The 14,324-nt window shown below is 59.4% G+C and overlaps 8 protein-coding genes across 9 annotated transcripts in view; 5 read left to right on the top strand and 3 right to left on the bottom strand.

Moving 5' to 3' along the window:
* SDRG_01771 (hypothetical protein) overlaps positions 1 to 809 on the top strand; it is a gene marked incomplete at its 5' end in the record, with an annotated part of 2,394 nt that extends 1,585 nt beyond the window's left edge. The window contains one exon of the mRNA XM_008607318.1: positions 9 to 809. Coding sequence (XP_008605540.1) covers positions 9 to 720 — 712 coding nt within the window. The 3' untranslated portion in view covers positions 721 to 809. The remainder of the gene's footprint in view (positions 1 to 8) is intronic.
* Positions 810 to 1,186: 377 nt separating this feature from the next.
* Positions 1,187 to 3,488, top strand: SDRG_01770 (hypothetical protein; the record flags this gene model as incomplete). Its single annotated transcript, XM_008607317.1, has 10 exons — positions 1,187 to 1,272; positions 1,323 to 1,401; positions 1,448 to 1,551; positions 1,601 to 1,741; positions 1,789 to 1,926; positions 1,977 to 2,072; positions 2,123 to 2,603; positions 2,654 to 2,783; positions 2,830 to 3,253; positions 3,305 to 3,488. The coding sequence occupies 10 exons, from the start codon at positions 1,187 to 1,189 to the stop codon at positions 3,486 to 3,488; spliced, it is 1,863 nt and encodes a 620-aa protein (XP_008605539.1).
* Positions 3,478 to 5,375, bottom strand: SDRG_01769. 2 transcript variants are annotated; one of them, XM_008607315.1, is made up of 10 exons: positions 5,070 to 5,375; positions 4,963 to 5,027; positions 4,802 to 4,916; positions 4,712 to 4,755; positions 4,620 to 4,662; positions 4,437 to 4,565; positions 4,112 to 4,390; positions 3,963 to 4,060; positions 3,655 to 3,916; positions 3,478 to 3,612 (listed from the first exon to the last, which is right to left on the bottom strand). In XM_008607315.1, the coding sequence occupies exons 1-10, from the start codon at positions 5,334 to 5,336 to the stop codon at positions 3,529 to 3,531; spliced, it is 1,386 nt and encodes a 461-aa protein (XP_008605537.1). In that variant the 5' UTR covers positions 5,337 to 5,375; the 3' UTR covers positions 3,478 to 3,528. The 2 variants fall into 2 exon arrangements, with proteins under 2 accessions (XP_008605537.1, XP_008605538.1); XM_008607316.1 differs by having other exon boundaries at positions 3,655 to 4,060.
* A 463-nt stretch (positions 5,376 to 5,838) lies between these two features.
* Positions 5,839 to 6,716, top strand: SDRG_01768 (hypothetical protein; the record flags this gene model as incomplete). Its single annotated transcript, XM_008607314.1, has 6 exons — positions 5,839 to 6,036; positions 6,078 to 6,131; positions 6,175 to 6,277; positions 6,320 to 6,411; positions 6,457 to 6,611; positions 6,659 to 6,716. The coding sequence occupies 6 exons, from the start codon at positions 5,839 to 5,841 to the stop codon at positions 6,714 to 6,716; spliced, it is 660 nt and encodes a 219-aa protein (XP_008605536.1).
* Positions 6,717 to 6,724: 8 nt separating this feature from the next.
* Positions 6,725 to 7,819, bottom strand: SDRG_01767 (hypothetical protein; the record flags this gene model as incomplete). The annotated part of the gene is made up of 6 exons (XM_008607313.1): positions 6,725 to 6,901; positions 6,949 to 7,047; positions 7,094 to 7,198; positions 7,242 to 7,493; positions 7,541 to 7,642; positions 7,688 to 7,819. The coding sequence occupies 6 exons, from the start codon at positions 7,817 to 7,819 to the stop codon at positions 6,725 to 6,727; spliced, it is 867 nt and encodes a 288-aa protein (XP_008605535.1).
* A 254-nt stretch (positions 7,820 to 8,073) lies between these two features.
* On the top strand, positions 8,074 to 8,790 carry SDRG_01766 (hypothetical protein). Its single transcript, XM_008607312.1, has one exon. It carries the CDS (start codon positions 8,101 to 8,103, stop codon positions 8,767 to 8,769), a length of 669 nt encoding a protein of 222 aa, XP_008605534.1. The 5' UTR covers positions 8,074 to 8,100; the 3' UTR covers positions 8,770 to 8,790.
* Positions 8,791 to 8,861: 71 nt separating this feature from the next.
* On the bottom strand, positions 8,862 to 10,195 carry SDRG_01765 (hypothetical protein). Its single transcript, XM_008607311.1, has one exon. The coding sequence runs from the start codon at positions 10,146 to 10,148 to the stop codon at positions 8,937 to 8,939; it is 1,212 nt and encodes a 403-aa protein (XP_008605533.1). The 5' UTR covers positions 10,149 to 10,195; the 3' UTR covers positions 8,862 to 8,936.
* Positions 10,196 to 10,401: 206 nt separating this feature from the next.
* On the top strand, positions 10,402 to 14,319 carry SDRG_01764 (hypothetical protein; the record flags this gene model as incomplete). Its single annotated transcript, XM_008607310.1, has 15 exons — positions 10,402 to 10,575; positions 10,623 to 10,763; positions 10,810 to 10,863; positions 10,922 to 11,050; positions 11,091 to 11,242; positions 11,290 to 11,569; positions 11,614 to 11,672; positions 11,717 to 12,239; positions 12,281 to 12,748; positions 12,792 to 12,932; positions 12,982 to 13,185; positions 13,231 to 13,290; positions 13,335 to 13,502; positions 13,547 to 14,008; positions 14,056 to 14,319. The coding sequence occupies 15 exons, from the start codon at positions 10,402 to 10,404 to the stop codon at positions 14,317 to 14,319; spliced, it is 3,279 nt and encodes a 1,092-aa protein (XP_008605532.1).
* Between the last annotated feature and the right edge of the window lie 5 nt (positions 14,320 to 14,324).

Genomic DNA, 14,324 nt, shown 5'->3' with positions numbered 1-14,324 from the left:
CGTCACAGCTACCGCGTCGTCGCCCCGCTGCTCGTGGCCGACGGCTACACGGTCTACACGATCGATTTGCGCGGGTCCGGCGACTCGTCGGCCAACTTTGCGTCCTACACGGTCGAAGACGTGACGGCCGACATGGTTGCTTTTCTCCGGCGCCTTCCCGAAACCAAAGTCGTCGTCGTCGCCAACAGCTTTACGGCAGCGTGCACGATGCTCTTGGCCTCGTCCCCCGTGGCAAGCAAGCTCGCAGGTGTCGTCATTTTGGGACCATTCGCGCGGGACCCGCCAGGGTGCGGCCCGAAGCTGTTCAAGATGATTGCGCCGGCCATGTTTCCTCGACTGTACGGCGCAAGCATGTGGACGACCTACTGGAAGAGCCTCTTTCAGACACCTCCAGCCGACTTTGACGACTACAAGGCCTTTTTGGGAGCCAATTTGAACCAGCCGGGTCGTCTCAATGCGCTCGTGAAGCTTATTCAAGCGTCCAAGGCCAACGCTGGCAACGCCATGTCCAGCTTCAATCTCCCGCTCGTGATCGGCATGGGATCTTTGGACCCCGACTTTGCATCGCCGGCCGCCGAAGCCCAGTTCATTTACGACACGGTCCAGAGCTCGTGGAAGCGCATCTCAATGTACAAGAACGCCAAGCACTACCCTCAGATCGACTGCGCCGAGGCCGTTCGCCAGGATGTTCTCGCCCTTCTCCAAGAGGTGGCCGAGTAGCAATAGCCTTCGCCTGCACATGAAACTACATTCGATTCCGTTTACAGATATATGCAAACAAACATAAAGATGAGACGTTGTCGCTTGGGCTTCGAGCTGTGCAGTGTTGGAGGAATGTGTCGTTTCAACCAAGTGCTCGAGCAATTCAACGCTTGAGATGGTAAGATCTGAGTTTCATGCCACACTGAGCAGTGTATTTGTGCACCTAGGGCCCAAGCCAAATCGCCCATTCTGCGAGCCATTGACGAGTGTGTCTTGAAGGTCCTGCTAATGTATTCGAGCCGTCGCGCATCAACCGGTTCCCCTCGTCGCGCGTTAAGCAATGGAACGTTCGTTGCGCTTGCAGCACCAACACTCTTGCCCAAGACGGCCATTTTGACACACAATATCCGGAACGTTATCCGGAATTCATGGCATTGGTCGCGGAAGCAGTTCAAGCAGAAAGCAATCTAATTCGAGCTACACCATGGGTCGCAGCAAGAAGGCCGGGACAAGTTTGGGCAAGGCGCTCATGAAGACGAACGTCAAGAAGGCCAAAGAGCTCCAGTCGAGGTAGACAATCTGCTTGCTCTCTACGCATGCATCTCATCCATCTCCTGTAGCGCCGGCAAGCACGTGTCTGCCACGGACGGCGGGGACTCGACGGTGGCTCTCGCGTCGTACCTCGAAGGCTCGTCGCTGGTACGTGCGTGGCTGCTGCATGGCACGATCCGCTCACGCTGCGTAGGACGATTTCTTGGCCAACGCCACGATGGCCAACCGCGAGTTCGTCGCCGAGAAGGAGCGCGTCATGGTCCTCGAAGCCAACGGTCTTGCGACTTTTGCCAAAGTGTACGCGTCTGCAGTCGTCGCTCGCAGCGACTCACGCATATTGTATTAGGGACTTGGACAAGGTGCCCGAGATGGACTTTTCCGAGATGAAGATCCCGCGCCGCCCGAGCTGGGACGCGAAGACGACGGCCGCGGAGCTCAACATGCGCGAGCGCGAGTCGTTCTTGAACTGGCGTCGCGACATTGCCATGTACTTAATTAGTGGCGCTGTCGCATCCTGACATAGCGTGTTTGTAGGCTCGAGGCGGCCTCCGAGGAGCGTGACGTGACGCCGTTCGAGAAGAACCTCGAAGTGTGGCGCCAGCTCTGGCGCGTCATTGAGCGCAGTGACATTGTCGTCCAGATCGTCGATGCGCGCAACCCGCTCTTCTACCGGTACGTCAGCACTTTTTTGTCGGGCGACAACTCAAGATGACTTCTTTTAGCTCGGTCGACCTCGAGCGCTACGTCAACGAAGTCGACAGCGCCAAGGACTGCATGCTCATCATCAACAAGTCCGACTACCTCACACCGGAACAGCGGTACGTCGCCTTCTGTCTCTTGCAAAAGCACTCATAGTGAACCTGCGTAGTGTCATTTGGGCCGATTATTTCAAGGCCAACGCGATTGACTTTGTCTTCTTCTCGGCCAAGGAAGCGCAGGAGAAGCTCGACGCCGAGTACAAGGCCAGCAAGGACTTTTCGCTCTCGGACGACGAAGGCGACTTCGAAGACGACGACGACAGCGACGATGAGGACGAAGACGAAGAAGAGACGAAGCCGGCGCCGGTTGTGGTCGAGGCGCCCAAGCAGACTGCGCCTGTCGAGCGCGAAGACTGTGTCGTCTTGACCCGCGAAGAGCTCCTCGAGTATCTCTCGGGTCGCGCCGACAAGGTCGTCCAGCGCGTGGGTCTCCGTGCGGACGACAAGGGCCTCGTCAAGTTTGGTATGGTGGGCTTCCCCAACGTCGGCAAGAGTTCGGCCATCAACGCGCTCCTCGGTGCGTCCAACTACTCGCACCACACGCAGCGTGTCGCCGTTGGCGCGACGCCCGGCAAGACCAAGCACTTTCAGGTTCTTCGTCCTCCATACCTCCTCTCGACGCTCAATCCTTAACTTTCTAGACGATGATCCTCTCGGACAAGATCATGCTCTGCGATTGCCCGGGTCTCGTCTTCCCGTCGTTTGTCAACTCGAAGGCCGAAATGCTTTGCTGCGGCGTCCTCCCCATCTCGCAGCTCCGCGACCACGTTCGTATGTGATCTTATCGCACTTGGAGTCGGTTCTGATTGTGGTATAGCCCCGTGCGAGCTCGTGGCGCGCCGCATTCCCCGCCTCGTCTTCGAGTCGACCTATGGTATCAAGATCCCGTTCCCCAACTCGGGCAAGTACTTGGATCCCGTCGATGTGTACACGCTCCTCGATGTCTACGCGCGCGCCCGTGGCTTTGCGACCGCGGGCAAAGGCGGTCCGGATCAGTCCCGCGCCGCTCGTGTGCTCTTGCGCGATTACGTCATCGGTCGGCTCCTCTACTGCCACCCACCGCCTGGCACGTCGCCGCGCGAGCCGGCGTTCGATGTGATGGAGCTGGCCAAGAAGTTTGCGGCGTCCGAGGACACTGTCGCGCTCCTCGAGCCGCTCTCGGACGAGGAAGGCGACGACGCGACCAAGGCGCCGGGCTTTGACCCTGTCGGCATTGAGAACAAGACGGCGGCCTCCAAGCGGTACTGAGATGGGCGTCTTCTTCGCAGAAGTAAGCATCGATGTATGTGTAGGCTCAAGAAGCACGGCAAGAAGGGACGCAAGGCGCGCGATAAGAACCCGTACGAGGACTTGGACGGCGTCGCGTCGACGACGATGGCGCACATTTCGCGCGGCAAAAAGGCGATGAACCAAAAAGACTTTGTGCGGGTGACGATGCCGCATCACGTCACGTACACGCCGGGCGCCAAGTTTTAACCGATTTTGATTGATATACACAAACAGCAACATTCTTCTTCTATCGCTTGGTGAAGCCTGTGAGCACTTGCACCCAGTGGTGGGACCCATGCGTCGGGTCGGTGATCTTGAACGACGACGACGTCTACACGGCTATTAGAGTGAAGACAACATTGTCATGTCGCACCGTGCGAATCTCAAACGTCGAGTCGCCCTTGGGCACGACGCGCATGTAGCGCACGTCCCAATGGAAGATGTCGTGCGTGTTGGTCTTGGCGTCGATGAGGATGAGGCGGCCTTTGGACGTGAAGAGAAGGTCTCGCGGCTTCTTCATGAACATGGCTGCGTGCAATTTCACTTCGGACTGGAAGAGCACCGACTCGTTGTTGTCGAGGAGACCGCTGTGAGCGGTCGTCGCACTGTTGCGCAGCGAGCTGTTGTGGTTGGAGCTACACACATCTCTCTTGTCATTGCGACAGACTGTCCAAAGCGTACGAGCGTGTTGCGACGGGCAGCGGAAAGTCCGACTCGGCAAACGGGCTCGCCATGTCCGTAAAGGCTCCGGCGATCGACCAGTTGGGGGCTGCGCCGTCCTACACCGTTCAGTTGTGCAGCTGCAATAGACCAAAAGGAGTTATATATACGATCGTAGGTGTCGGGAGCGTCGCGACGTCCGGTGTCACGGGGCTGCGGGTCGTAGCGACTGCTTCCCACTCGATGCCGTCAAAGAACGGGTGCGCCTTGATCGTCGCGTACTCGGTCAGGCGCATACTGAGGTCGCGCACGAGGAGCTTGCGCACCAGGTCCCGCGCAGGTTCCGGGAATGTTGCAGGGAACTCCATTGTGTCGCTGTCGTGGGTCAAAATGTCTTGAAACGTAAAGTAGTCATTCTCGCCGCGGAATGGCGGGCGCCCCGCAAACATCTACAAGTGGAGAATATTGTCATTGACTAAGAAAGGGGTTTCGTACTTGGAAGATGATGCAGCCAAGCGCCCAGAGGTCGCTGCCGACGCACGCGGGCAGGTCATTGAGCACCTCGGGCGAGAGGTACTCGGCCGTGCCGCAAAAATTGTTGTTTTCATCTTGGTTGTCACCCGTCTAGAGGAGGTCGAGCATGAGACGGTGGCTTCTCGGGTGCACAGAGGAACGTACGGTGGCTGTGCCAAAGTCGGTCACCTTGAGCTGCCCTTGCTCGCTATTGCATTGTGATTCATGAGCGTCGATACGGTCGTCATGCGATGTACGTGAGGAGGATGTTGTCGGGTTTGAGATCGCGGTGGATGACATTCTGCTCAAAAGATGCGTGAGAACCGACTGAGACGATGGCGTAGTACGTTCGAGTGCATGTACTCGAGCGCGCACACGAGCTGCGCCATGTAAAACTGCGTGACAGACGCCGAGCAAGCTTGGTCCTGGATGCCTTGCTTGCGGTACTGGTCGCGCTCCTTGCTACTCGCCCAAGACGTGAGCTCCATGGTTGTCGTCGGAGTGGTACCAGATAAAGTGCAAGAGCTCGCCGCCACGGCAGAGTTCCATGACCATGTACAAGCTGTCGTCGTCCTAGCAAACATGAGCTTGCAGGCAAGGCGAGCGATCGCGAACCTTGAAGCTGCAATAGAACTTGACGATGTTGGGGTGCGCGAGCTTGGACATGACCTGGCGCTCCATGACGACAAAGGGCACCTTCTTGTGGCGCTTGATGAACTCTTGGTCCATGACCTTGATGGCAAAGTTGGCGCTCGTGCGCTTGAACTGCGCGTGGTAGACCTTGGCGAACGAGCCTTGGCCCAGCACCATGCCAAACATAAAGTCGCCCGGCGACATGCCCGCGCGGGGCGTCGAAGTCGAGGCGGCGGCATGCTGCACCATGGTTCAGCGCAAATCGTTCACTGCCGACAGCAATCTGGCGACTTGGTTTTTCTATGCCATTTCCATTCGAACAACTACCTCCCACAATTAATATACCCAGCGCATTCACATTGCCGCCCACGGCCAGCGCCCGCGTGCTGCTGTGCATAAAGCACCCATACGCTTGATACTGACCGCGAGGCGCGAGGTGCGAGGTGCAAGGTGTGCCGCATGTGGGTCGTCCGCGAGCTGTGCCTGGTATATAAAGTGTGGGAGGTTGTGTGGTCGGTAAAAATGGCGCACGCCGAATTGAAGTGGGCGAGAAGCGCCGGACCTTGGCCTCGGCCTGGGAAGCTGTAGACGCAGCGCCAAGAGGGCGCACGAGACGCGAATATCATCATTACGTGGCAGGTTCCTACGGGCATTAGTGCCGCTGGACGCGTCCATTACGGCCATCCTGACGTACCCCGAGGACGACAGGCCAGTGAAATTAGGATTTGTCCAAAGTGCGCTCTATTTTAGGATGGACGCGTTCGTTGCGCACGTCTTCGGCGAGCGCGATACCTATTCGTTTAGCACATCCGTGCCATTGCGATGGCTCGTCTGGCTGCGGCCGTCCACGAGCAGTCCGGTAGCCATTACGCTTACGGTCTGCGTCGGCGTCGACGGCGCGACCAAGTGCTTTGAGAAGCAGCTTCTGGCGACCGAGCTTCAAGCCCATGTTGCAAGCGCGTTGATGCCATGGCTCATCGCATGGAATAGATGCAAGAGCTGGGCGTCAATGGCGATCTCGGCATGTTTGCTGCGCCTTTCAAGGTACTTGCTTTGGTACGTTGCTGAGCTGGAGCAACAAGCGTAGACGGCGCTCGAGTCGGCGGCGAATGTGAGCTTGAGTGTCGAAGACAATGGCAGCGCTTGTGTCAACGTCACGTACCTCTTTGGCCCATCCTTGCTTCGCCGAGGTATAAACATCCCAGCAGTGTTACGCTATCTGGGCTGCGTAGGCCAATTCATCTTGGACGCTGGGCAAGTCCTACCGGAAGCAGCCTATGCACTGCTCGCCGACCTGCATGGCCTTCGCACCGAGAGCGCCGAGGTACGACTGCTGTGCTATTCCTTGCACAACAAAAGAGACCACTAGGATGCTCGTCTTCGTCGGATGCGACGGTCGGCCTCGCTGCAGCCGACGACCGCCTCGGTACCCCTCAGCTTCACCACGGCGCCAGCCATCACGAGCTCGACGTCGTCTGCGCCCAACCCGCTCAAGCGCAAGGCGGCGCTTCCCATGGGCGCGAGGTATGCGCCGTCTGCATCAACATACGTGCAAAGTTTCGTTCGATTAGACGCAAGGGCAGCCGCGGTGTCAAGCTCGCCTTCGCCGACGACGACGACGCGGCTTAAGCACAATCTCACTCTTGGTGATGGTACATGTGCTCGGCGTACATGGACGCTGTCAGGGACGGACGGCGCACGGCGTCAGGGTCCAGCGGGCGAACGTCCGGGTCGATGGGAGCGAGGTCCTTGAGTAGAGCCGCGCACTCCAGGTTGCCGCGAAGTACCGCAGATGCGTGCGCGTTACGCCCCGACTAGCATCGGATTAGCATCACTGGCTTGTAGAAAATGACTCGATTACGTCATCGACGGCACCCGGGTCGGCGCCGGCCTCCAAGAGCACGGAGATGGCACCCACTTGGTTCTTCTTGGCGGCGACGATGAGCGGTGTCGCGTGGTTCTACGCAGATCCTGAGACTCGTTTCTACGAGAGTTGTCAAGACGACCTTGTCGGGGAGGTTGACATCCGCCTTGGCGCGCACCAACAGCTCGACCACCTTTTCGTTGGGTGACCCACAGTAGCACGCGTGGTGGAGCGGCGTCGAGTGTTGCTACACGAAACATCGTCACGCATTGTACATGCTCGGCCCGTACGTTGTTGCTTGCGTCCACGAGCGCGCCGGCCTCGAGAAGCGCTTCGACGCACTCGACAGAGCCCGCCATGGCTGCTGCGTGCAATGGCACGTTGCCAAACTGGTTGACAGCGTCGACCATGGACCAGCGCGGCGCGTTCTTGTCGTTGGCGTCGTGGAGGTCGTCTTGGAACTGGTCCTTGTGCTCGATGAGCAAGCGCACGATCGCGGGGTTGCGTTGAAAGCACGCTTCGTGGAGCGGGCTATTGGCGTCCTACAGAGCCAGCCATGATGCACGAACGTCGACATGCCTCAGCGCACGGGTGTGCGCAGCGCCGCAACGTCGGCGCCGCCATCCAGAAGTGCGCGGACAGTCTCGACGTGGCCGCCAATGATGGCTGCAATCATTGGCGTCGAGCCATACTACGTGAGGCGTGAGCCCATCGCCAGCAAGCATCGACTTGGTACGTGGTTGCGCTGGTGAAAGTTGACGTCGGCCGTCTTCTCCGATAAAAGCTCTTGCACGCGGGCCGTGTCGCCGGCGAGCGCCGCTGCATATAGCTGCTCGGTCTCCTTGGCGACGAGCCGATTCGTGCTCATGGCGGCTGAAACGGACTTCCGACTTTGCCGAGCCGATCTCGGGCTAAAATCACGCCACTGAACCCACCAGTCTGCAAATGAGCAGGCTCCGCGGTCCATCTCGACGGGAGGCGACGCAAGGGTACAAGCCGATTGGCCGACGACATGGTATGTTCTTGCACTGACGGCGGTGGGCACCACTAGGCGCTCTAGCAACCCTAACCCTCTTGTCGCTGCCGCTGGATTCTTTTCTGGCCCATTGAGCGACTAGAAATGCGGTGGTGATTTCTTATTGTACGAGAATGACGAGCCGTACTAGCGCCAGCTTGCTGCTGCTACAAGTGGACGCGGGGACCTGCATTGGCTTCAAGGCGCTTCCACACCCGCTCACTGCACTCCCGCATTCCAATGGCAGTGACTGGTCGGCGCTCTACCCCCAGTTCACTCTGGAGCAAGCCGTCGCGTACGCCCCCAACCAGTGGGAGCGGGGCCACGCTCAAGTTCAGATCGTCGCACTTACGCTTCGTACACCACTCACGCTCCTGTTGTGCAACGACCACGTCTTTCGAGCTGGCTCGATCGATGGCGCGGCCAAGGCAGCGCGACTTCGCGAGGTGTATACGCAGTTCCAAGCACAGCGTCCCCTTTCAACGTCGTTGCCGCTGCTGGATGCCTTTGGTGCCATTGACACGGCCGTCGTTCTTTGGGACGCAACGACGCCCGAGCTTTTGTTGCCTCACGCGCTGACCTCGACCGACCGACTGCACGTCTCGTCACCGCTCATGATTCTGGAAGAGAGTGCGACGTGGCCGTGCTCCCTTGGTCGCATTGTGGGCCACGAAGACCTTCCGCGCGCCTTGTTGCTCGACAGCGCGACCTGGCTCCCAGCAGTACGCCTCGATCCATCCACGACCGTGGCGCCATCCCTCTTGACTGCCATCGCTCGCCATTTCAATACGTGTTGTAGCTAACTCGCTTGCGAGCGACTCTGCATTCGTCGTCGTCTGGTCAAGTGTGTGGGTGATGTAGCACTTCACAGACAGGTCCATAGCTCCATGCAGGAAACGACACATAACCCATCGATGATGCAGAGTTCGTCACAGCGAGAGAGCAATCGAATAGCACCATCTCGAGCAAGTTAGTCGTTGTATGGGACGTACTCGAGGTCTCGGCAGTTGTTGAACTGCGCGTAGTTGTCCTTGTAGTGGGCCGCGGTCGGGTCGATCCCCGAGAAGGCGCGAAACTGCGCAAACGTGCGCTTGGTGCCGAGGCCAAACTTGTCAATGTCGGTCTTGTCGTAGTCGTCACTGGTCGTCGAGAGGCCAAGGACGGTCCGGATGCGGCGCTTGGCCTTTTGCTGGATGACGTACCGGTCGCCCCAGTCGCGCTCCCAGACCACATTGCGCTTCTCGTACCAATGGTACACGACCTGGCGCTTTGGCACGTACATGTCGTAGCCGTGCGTGAAGAGCCGCGCGGCCTTCGAGTACTCTTCGCCGTGAAAGAGGTACGGCGTGTACGGGTCGTTCCGGACCTCCAGCGCCTGGATCGCCGTGCCAAAGTTGAAGCCGCCCGCAAACTGCGACATGAGCCGGGGCTTCTCGGGCACAGGAATGAGCTGGACGGCGTCGTACGAGATCATGGCGTCGGCGTCTTCGGTCTCGATCTTGCCCGTGCACATGAGGATCGCGGTCGTGTCGAGGGACGTGTCCATGTTGCGCGGCGTGTTGTCGGTCGAGCGCGGGTAGACAGTGATGATCGCCTTCTCGTTCTCGAGCGAGTCCCACTGCTCGATGAGGTCCTTATCCCAGTGCGGCACAAACACAATGTGCGAGTCGATCGCGAGCGAGAACGTGTCGATCGCGAGGTCGATGCCCTTCTCCGTTTGGTAACGCGCGAACGTCGGGCCCGTCGCATGCAGCGCGTTGATCGTATCGTTGCGGCGCAGCTGCGACCGGCGGCAATTGGCCTCGCCGACCTTGTCGCAGTACGCGTCGTAGCACCGGCCTTCGTCCTGCTCTTCGTAAATTTGGTCAAAGATGCTCACCGAGAGCAAGTCGGGCTGCGACGCCTGCGCGTACATGGACTGGAGCGTCTCTGCGCAGCGCGCCGTGTCGCGGTAGTTGGCGATGAGCACGATGGTGCGGCGCTCGTGCTTGGTCGTGCCCTGCGGCAGGCCGCGGTCGACCTGGCGCAGCCGCGGCTCAAGCGCCGCCTGGCTGCTGCTGTTGTGGACGAAGCTCAGGTTGACGCGGATGAGGACGCAGACGACGAGGAACATGCCCAGCATGATGATCGTGTTCATGTTGAACCGCCACGAGGACCGGCCGCGTGGCATCGGCGGCGCCATGGTGTTGGAAAATGGGCGCTGCGTCACAGCTGGCGTCTCGACACTCGATACCTTTCTATATTGATACTAAGCATTTTCGAATTCACTTCCTGCTTCATAAATTATATAGCACTATTGTAAATACCTGTGAAAATCAATATATTGTGACAGTGAATATTTGCTGGCCAAGCGCAGGGCGACCGACGACAAAACATCCGGTTATTCGATCGCGATATCCGGCCTCGTGCCGGTTACACCGCGTCGGGACACAGGCATGGACCGCTTGGCCCAGCAGTACCATGTCGAGGACGTCGGCCGGATCCTCCTACAGGCGCAGGATGAGCTGCGCAACATGCGCGAGCAGGTCCTTACGAGCAACAACATCGACATCGATGCGCTGCAAGCGATCCTCGAGCGCGCTGAGCTGGACCTGCGCTCCAAGGCCGAGGTCACCCGCCTATCTGGGCGCATGCAGCTCAGCCGTACGCTGTGTAGATCGTCTTGAACGGCGTCGTCAACAACACGATGAAGACGCTGCCGGTCATCGAAGCGCCGGGCGGCGGCCAGCCGTCTGTCTCCAAGTTCTCGTCGAAATTGGCCAAGCAGCGCGAGCTCGCCGACGCGATGGCACGCGACGTTTGTCTATATCGCTGCAGCTCGCACGCATCTCAGCAACGTGTAGGGCTCGCTGGACGATCACAGAACGCGCAGCTCGCCCGTCGAGAGGCTGCGACAGGTAGCGCGTGCGAGATCGTCGTCCGCGTATATTCTCATCCGTGCGCCATGTCATGTAGCAACTGGGCCAGCCCGTCGTGCCCGTCGAACGAGATCGCCCGCCAGGAAAGCGGCCCATTGGGCGAACGATGCAAGTCGGTCGCTTGATCAAAAAGAAAGTCACGGGCCCCCAACGACTCCTTCCCAAAGTACAGTTTTGGTTGCAGCCAGCGAATCCGACGCGCGTAGGTGAACCGCATCGACCCGCTGGCTCCCGTGCCCGACTTGGAAGACGACGACGCCAAGCGCGGCGTGCTCAACCTCGTCAACCGCGGGTTCATTCCGACATCGGCAGACCTCTCCCTCGCCTTTACGCACGGCGACGGCATCATTCAAAACAGGTGCGGCTGATGAGCACCGCTTCCGAATATATAAAGGACGTGCGTAGCAAATTGCGGCTGTACGACCGGTCCGAACAGCCCGTCAAGTCCCAGCCCTACATGAACTCGTCGAGCTTCAATGTTGCGTCGCTCAAGCTCGACTTGGCGCCGCCACCGACCGAGCCGGACCCGACGCCGTTGACGCGGCTAGCTGTCGCTCGGAATAAAAAATCAGCGGTTGCGACGGTCCAGCTCACGTTTCCAGGCGCAAAGGACGAAGGCGACGTGGTGCCCGTCGAAGACCCGACGACCGACGACGGCCCGATTGAGCCCACCGACACGATTGACGTATAAGTCCTTCGTCTACTTGCATCCGAGTCACACTTGCGTAGGAATTGCGCAACAACGTCGAGAAGATTCGAGGCTACAACGACCTCCTCGACACCTACAGGTCTCCCCGCTGCTGCCACGACTCGTATATTGATTTGGGCCTAGTTTACATCAATTTATCATTCGGAAAGGCCAAACGCTCGCCGAGACGCCCGAATTCATCTCGTTCAAGCGCATCACGGAAGACCTCTGGGGCAGTGTCTCGATGGCGATTCGCGAGCTCGAGACGCTCCTCATCAACTACTCGGTGCCGCTCGCCTATATTGACGGGCAAAAGCTGCTCAAGATTGCAGCCATGGACGCCGTGTCCCGCTCCAAATCGGAGCTACTTACGTGTGTTCTCAACGTCGACGAGGTCACAACCTTTATGGCGCGGCCAGGCCAGCGCTTCAAGGGCGAAGACAGCCGGCACGCAGCGGCCATACTCCTCCAGTCGGTGTACCGCATGCACTTGACGCGACGCCGGCTGCGGCAACACCACGGGCACTCGTACGCGTCGCACATTCAGCGCGTGTACCGGACGTACAAGAGCGTCAAAGAGATCCAAGTCAAATTGCGACTGGCTCGCGAGGCCGACGCCCGCACGTGGGAGACGCAAATGACCGCGTTTCACGCCAACTGGGACAAGGTTGGGGTCCCTGTTGCCAGGGTTGCTTGATAAGTTGATAGATCAAAATGCAGCGGCGGGTCGTCGTGCACGTGCCGTCCTTCTCGGCCGAAGAGCGCACGCGGCTCAATATGGACAACTTTGCAATTCGCCAGAATTTGCAAATGGCGCGTCTCTGCGCGATCGCAGATCCGAACGTCGACGTCATCTACATTTCGCCGTTCGAGCTCTCGGCTGACATTCAAAAGTACATGATGCGACTGCTGCAGCTCGGCGGCGTCGCGGACCCGCACTCGCGCGTCCGAATGCTGCACCCGGAGAACGCCGAGCGCTTCCCCGAGCACTTTTCGTTGGCGACGATCCTCCTCTACTCGCCGCACTGCCTCAAGAAGATCAAGCGCTACGTCCGCGGGAAAGAGGCGTACATCGTCGCGGGCACCGTGGGGCCCGAAGACAAGCGGCTCGCGATCCGACTGCAGCTGCCGCTACTGGGCATGGACCCGGACCGCGCGCTGCTCTACGGCACACGTGTACGCTGTATTGGCATCAGACAGTGTCTCATGCGGGATCTAGTCGGGTGCCAAGCGGCTATTTACTCAAGCCGACGTCAACATTCCGTTTGGCGCCCATGACATTTACGACGAGGACGAACTGATTCTGAGCTTGGCCAAGCTCACGGCCGCCAACTTGCACCAAGGCATGTGGCTCATCAAGGTGATTTCATTGCATTTCTGGCATTTCGCTAAACTTGTATCGGGTGTAGCTGGATGCGGACCCGTCCGACACGGGCTTGGCGTCTATCGACATGCACGCGCTCGAGTGCGTCAATAAGGTCCGCACCGAGAAGCGCGCCATGAAGAACGACGAGTACTACAGCCAGCCCAACATCAAGGAAGGCATCGTGCGGGCGATCGTGGCCGAGCTCAGCGAGCAGTTTCACCGGCTCATTTCGCCTTGCTTTCCCGACGTATCCCCGTCGTCCTGGAACAGGATGCCAACGCCATTGCATTAGGTCTACCCCACGTGGCAGCACATGCGTCCCGTGGTCAACCGCATCGGCGCCGTCATTGAAGTACGAGCATTTTGGTTATTGGTTGCCGATGGCGCTCGGTGTAGGCGTACCCACCCAAAGTCCTCGCGCGCGTCCGCGCCAACGTCTTCATCGAGCCGTCCGGCGGTGTGCACTTGACGTCGGCGCAGGAGCAGTTGATGCAGGCCAAGAACAAACACCAAAGCGTCGGCGCCGTGTACCCGTCGACGACCGTGCCTTATGCAGCGATCCGCGTACGTTGCCGCCTTTCTTATTGCGTCTTAGTGCGCTCATAAAGGGAGCGTCGTTGGCGGTTGCGCAAGCCATGTACGCGAGCGGCATCATTGGCTACGCAAGCATCGACTATGTGGCGTTTCTCGATGTCAAGACGGTCAACGGGAAGGCGGGGCCGCCGCACTTGCGGCTCTGGGCGCTGCAGCTCTTGCCGTGCCTCACGCCGACGGCCATGTCGTTCGTGCTCTTCACGTTTTTGTCGTGTGCGACGCTGGACGCAGCGACAGGGCGCAGCTTCCTTCCGCAGCCCGCACCGCATCCCTCGCCGGCGACGGGGCAATTGCCGGTGACCGAGACGCAGTTGGCGGTCGAAAAGATCTTGAGCGAGAGTCCGCGCAGTTCAAACGTGGGGCCTGAGCGCGCCTACATTGCGCACGAGTACATCTTCCATCCGAACATGGCGACGCTCCAGTACGCCGTCTTCTTCAACATGTGCCGCGTGCACGGCGTGAGCTTCGACCTGCAGGTATTTGCGGCACCCTCCCTCTCGGGTCTATAACTGTGGGCGCATAGAAATCCATTGGGGCCGCGTTCGTCTTGGCCGACAGCCTGACAGCCGGCGTCGTCGGGCTTCTCTGCATTGGCGAGTCGGACAAGGAGGCCGTGCGCTTGACCCGCGCCGCGCTCGAGCTCATTGGCGACCAAGTCGGCGTGCAGCCGGCGCCAGACGCGCTTACGGGCGAGCGACTCGGCAACTTTGCCGCCGTCCTTGGAGCGATCCGGTCGCGGCACGACGACATGGTCAAGCGAGCCAAAAAGGCCCGGACCTCGACCTAAGTGCC

Source organism: Saprolegnia diclina, assembly GCF_000281045.1.
Source record: "Saprolegnia diclina VS20 unplaced genomic scaffold supercont1.4, whole genome shotgun sequence".
Classification (NCBI taxonomy): domain Eukaryota; phylum Oomycota; class Saprolegniomycetes; order Saprolegniales; family Saprolegniaceae; genus Saprolegnia; species Saprolegnia diclina.
The sequence above is the reverse complement of the archived record's forward strand: the minus strand, read 5'-3'. Positions and strand labels throughout refer to the sequence as shown.